The 4,600-nt window shown below is 40.3% G+C and overlaps 1 protein-coding gene across 1 annotated transcript; it reads left to right on the forward strand.

Annotated features, from left to right (window-relative positions):
• Window positions 1-616: 616 nt before the first annotated feature.
• Window positions 617-3,272, forward strand: CAVIN4 (caveolae associated protein 4; the record flags this gene model as incomplete). Its single annotated transcript, XM_081809882.1, has 1 exon — window positions 617-3,272. A coding segment is annotated over one exon (745 nt), but the record flags the coding sequence as incomplete, so codon positions are not given.
• Window positions 3,273-4,600: the final 1,328 nt, after the last annotated feature.

The following is a 4,600-nucleotide window of genomic DNA, read 5'->3' on the forward strand; positions in this document are numbered from 1 at the left end:
CCCTGTTTATTTTTATTTTTATTTAATTAATTTATTTTTAAGTAGGCTCCATGTCCAGCGTGGAGCCCAAAGCAGGGCTTGAGCTCATGACCCTGAGATTAAGATCTGAGCTGAGGGGTGCCTGAGTGGCTCAGTTGGTTAAGCATCTGCCTTCAGCTCAGGTCATGATCCCAGGGTCTTGGGATCGAGCCCCATGCTTCTCCCTCTCCCCCTGCCCCTCCCCCTGTTTGTGCTGTCTAGCTCTCTCTCACTTGCTCTCTCAAATAAACAAATAACATCTTTAAAAAAAAAAAAAAAAAAGACCTGAGCTGAAACCAAGAGTCGGACACTTAACCAACCGAGGCACCCAGGCGCTCCTGGACATGTTAAGTTTGAGGTGTCTCTGTTACATCGAGGTAACATCTGTTTGTCATTTAGAATTGTGTCTTCATCTTAGGAGAAGGGGAGAGGTGAAGATAAAAACTGGTGTTTGCTTAGCACTGGATCTGAAAGCAGAGGAATGGATCAGGTTGCTCCAGTTGAGCTTGGGAAATGAAGCAACGAGAGACAAGGAGAGAGAAACCCTGAGAAAAACCAACAGTTAAGGAGCAGACAGGGTGCACAGCCCATGGAGGAGATGGAAAAGGCATGGCCAGAAGGTAAAAGAACTGGTATCTAACGTGCTTTCTTTTTCTCTCCTTCAGGAGGAGACTCGGTGTCCGACATCCCTGTCTATTGTTAAAGACAGAAGCCTAACTGAGAATCAAGAGACCGATGATGATGTCTTTGACCCTCCAATAGATCTGTCTTCAGATGAAGAATATTATGTTGAAGAAAGCAGATCTGCCAGGCTTAGAAAGTCAGGCAGGGAGCGCATTGATAATATCAAAAAGGCATTTTCCAAAGAAAACATGCAGAAGACACGACAGAATCTTGACAAGAAAGTGAACAGAATTAGAACAAGAATAGTGACCCCAGAGAGGAGAGAAAGGCTAAGGCAGTCAGGAGAAAGGTTAAGGCAGTCTGGAGAGAGGCTGAAACAGTCAGGGGAAAGGTTTAAGAAATCCATTTCTAATGCAGCTCCCTCAAGGGAAGCTTTTAAGATGCGTAGCCTTCGGAAAGCTAAAGACCAAACTATGGCCGAAGATGCAGAGGAGGTCAGGGAGATGGGTGTGGACATCATTGCCAGGAGCAAGTCTCTGGGCCCCATCAGTGAGCTCTACACTGATGAGCTCAGTGAAACAGACCACGAGGAGGCCAGGGCGGTGTATCCTCCCATAGAAGGAGGAGAGATCCCCACCCCTGAGCCTTTAAAAGTTACTTTTAAACCCCAGGTGAAAGTGGAGAATGATGAATCTCTTTTGCTAGATTTAAAGCAATAATCACAAAGAGGAACTAAGCATAATATAAATCTCTTTAATCACAAGCTTCTTGTTTAAATAGTATAGTCATTTACATTTATAAAATAGTAATTTACATTTGTTCATAGGAAAACATGAATGATACGGCTGGTTTCATTTCTGATGTTTAAAATCTTAAAGATAACACAAGTATTCTATACATTTCCTTATAACTTCCTTGGAAATTCTTTTTTTTCCCCTGGGCTTATATGATTCTATCAGCTTTCCCTTTTAAGTCATTCTCATGGCAGCTGTGGATTTTTAAGTTCTTTTCTCTTGCCCAGCAGGAAAGTAGTTTCTTAGCGAGGGCCAATTAGGTGTTTGGTGTCTAAAACATATGAAGGGCAAATTTGTAGCCATCATTTGCAAGTGAACTCTCAATTTTGGTCTAGATGGGTGTTGTGGCCAAGCTCAAAGGGGAATTACCCATGTGTGGATTATGTCCTCCATATGTTCAAATAGATTCATTAGTCAATTAGTAGTCACACCTCTTTTTGATGCTTTTCGTAAAAAATATGGAGTTCTGGACTTGAGCATTTGGTTCTGGCATTATAGCTTTGCTTACACCAAGCCACCTGGCAGATCACCTGCCAGTAAACTCATCAGTAAAATGGAGAGGGTTTGTCTATCCCATCTCAGAGGACTGTTGTGAAGGTCAAAGGAAATGTTACACATTCTGGGGAAACAGCACATCCAGAGGAAAACAAACCCCACTGGTTCCTCAGGAACAGAATTGAAATAATTATACCTTCTGACATAATTATACCTTCTCAATGTGCCAAGCATTGAGGACCTAGGTTGGACAGAAGCTAAAGTTGGTCTTCAGAAACCTTTTCACAGAATAAGGAATGAGAAATAAATGTTCGAATTTTTTTGGTCAAAGATTAAAATCCAACCTTGGGTAGGGTCTTAAAATGTTTCCTGGAAACTCTTTTTCTAATTTTCTTTAGATTTAGAGCTATGGTAGACTAGAGCCATTTGAGCTGCATGAAGCGTAAAACTATGTGTGTCTTCAAGAGGACTTTCTAAAGTCTGTCCTGATGCAGTGGGTTTGGAAATGACCTCATGTTTCTGTTTTCCAGAGCGAACCCCTCAGGGCCTGTCTGTCCAAAACAGTGATCATAGGAATTCATTGTAGCTGGTTTGGGAGGAAGCCAGACTCCACTTAACCATTAGTTTTAGATCTAGCCAATCTGGACCAATCTCTTCTAATGAGAGAAATGGTCATACTAGTTCTGCACTTCTGGTGTGTTTAAATCTTCTGGTTTTATAATGGGGAAGAAATGATGGAACTGTTGAATTTGAAGAGTTTAGACAGGCAGCTTTCAGATGAATTTGGGGTGCTCCTGTAGTAGTTAAAATTTATAATATACACAGATACACAGAGACAGACACACACATGTCAGCTTTAAAGTATTTGACTTGGTTACCCAGATATTTGGGTTTGCGAGTTTGATTCAACATCATTCCCTCTTCATTCTGCAAGAATACATAAAGTCATGAATTGTGCATCTCAATTATCTTTTTATATTGAAAACTAAAGTGTTTACAACATTCTTTGAAAAGAACAATTTAAAAAAATTGTTGTAGTTTAGAAAGAACTTGGATGCCTTGTCACGCATTTCCTTAAAGCCATAATAAATTTGAATTTTAAGGGGCACCTGGGTGGCTCAGTCGGTTAAGCATCTGCCTTTGGCTCAAGTCATGATCCCAGAGTCCTGGGATTGAGCCCCGCATCGAGCCCCGCATCGGGCTCCCTGCTCAGCGGATAGCCTGCTTCTCCCTCTCCCACTCCCCCTGCTTGTGTTCCCTCTTTCACTGTGTCTCTCTCTGTCAAATAAAATCTTTAAAAAAATTTTTTTTTGAATTTTAAAAGGATAATATTACAAAGTTTGATGTTGGTATCCTATTTGTAAATATTTTCACTAATAATGCAAATAACATGGCATGAATTTGATATAGTAACCCTTCTCATAATAGATAGGTTTCTAAGTTAAGAAGAATATAAGAAGTTGTAAGCTTTTTCTTTTTTCTCGCCCTACGCAGAGTAAATATCAATTGGGCTAAAATATTTTTCTGCAAATATTACTGTCAAGTTTTTGTAAAGTTTGTTTGCTTACTGACCTATTATATCACGAGACTTGACATTATGGAACATTTCCCATATAGATATATTTGAATTTTGATGTGGAAAGCGTTATAACCTGGTCAGCTTTTCATCCTGGTAGACTTTGTACACCACAGAAACACAATAGAATGTTACCAGAATTTTACTGAAACCTTATACTGCTTTCTTGGTACTAGGATTTTACCGTTCATATTGCTTCTGTCTCTTGACATTTTCCACCATATTTAGTGTATTTCTCGATTCCCAATTCATAATTTCTTCCCTTTTCACCCGGTGTTCTTGATGAGTGTGTATTTATTATAGGCTGTAAAATCACACATCACCATTTAATGCAAAGAATATTCTCGTCAAAGTCCCTTAGTTCAGAAGTTTCAGACAACACAGAACAGATTTTCTGATTCTCAACAATTTATTCAATAAAAACATGAGCAGGGGGGTGCCTGGGTGGCTCAGTCGTTAAGCGTCTGCCTTTGGCTCCGGTCATGATCCCAGGGGCCTGGGATTGAGCCCCGCATCCGGCTCCCTGCTCGGTGGGAAGCCTGCTTCTCCCTCTCCCACTCCCCCTGCTTGTGTTCCCTCTCTTGCTGTGTCTCTTGCTGTCAAATAAATAAATAAAAATCTTTAAAAAAAATTAAAAAAAAAAAAACATGAGCAGGATTTATCTTTTTTTCCTTTTATGGGGCAAAATCGTGCAACATCCATAGACACCAAGGGCATGGAGCCTCGGTGGTGCAGTTCTGTCTTCTATGCATGGCAGATCCAGGGGCTTTCCTCTGAGAGTTTATGGTGGCCTGGTTCTGGCTTGTTCGTTAAAACAGGCCAAATGTACAGTAGTGATGAGAGGAGCATGAAAGTCCAGCTTACTGGGAATGTGTTGGGGGGTGTGTGTGTGTGTGATCTCCTTTTGACAAGTTTTCATAAATTAAAAATACAAACTGAAATACAATATTTTCATTTTGACTTCATTCTCTGCCTTTTATGCACATTTAAGAGTTTGGTTTAGAATGAAGCCCGAAGTTCACTGTAACTCTTATCAGGTAAAGAGCATGGGTTCTGTTACATAAAATATTTCACAGAATCATTGTTAGCTGTA

This window comes from Leptonychotes weddellii, unplaced genomic scaffold (assembly GCF_054177405.1).
Source record: "Leptonychotes weddellii isolate Sample4059 unplaced genomic scaffold, ASM5417740v2 HiC_scaffold_1494, whole genome shotgun sequence".
Taxonomy (NCBI): Eukaryota; Metazoa; Chordata; class Mammalia; order Carnivora; family Phocidae; genus Leptonychotes; species Leptonychotes weddellii.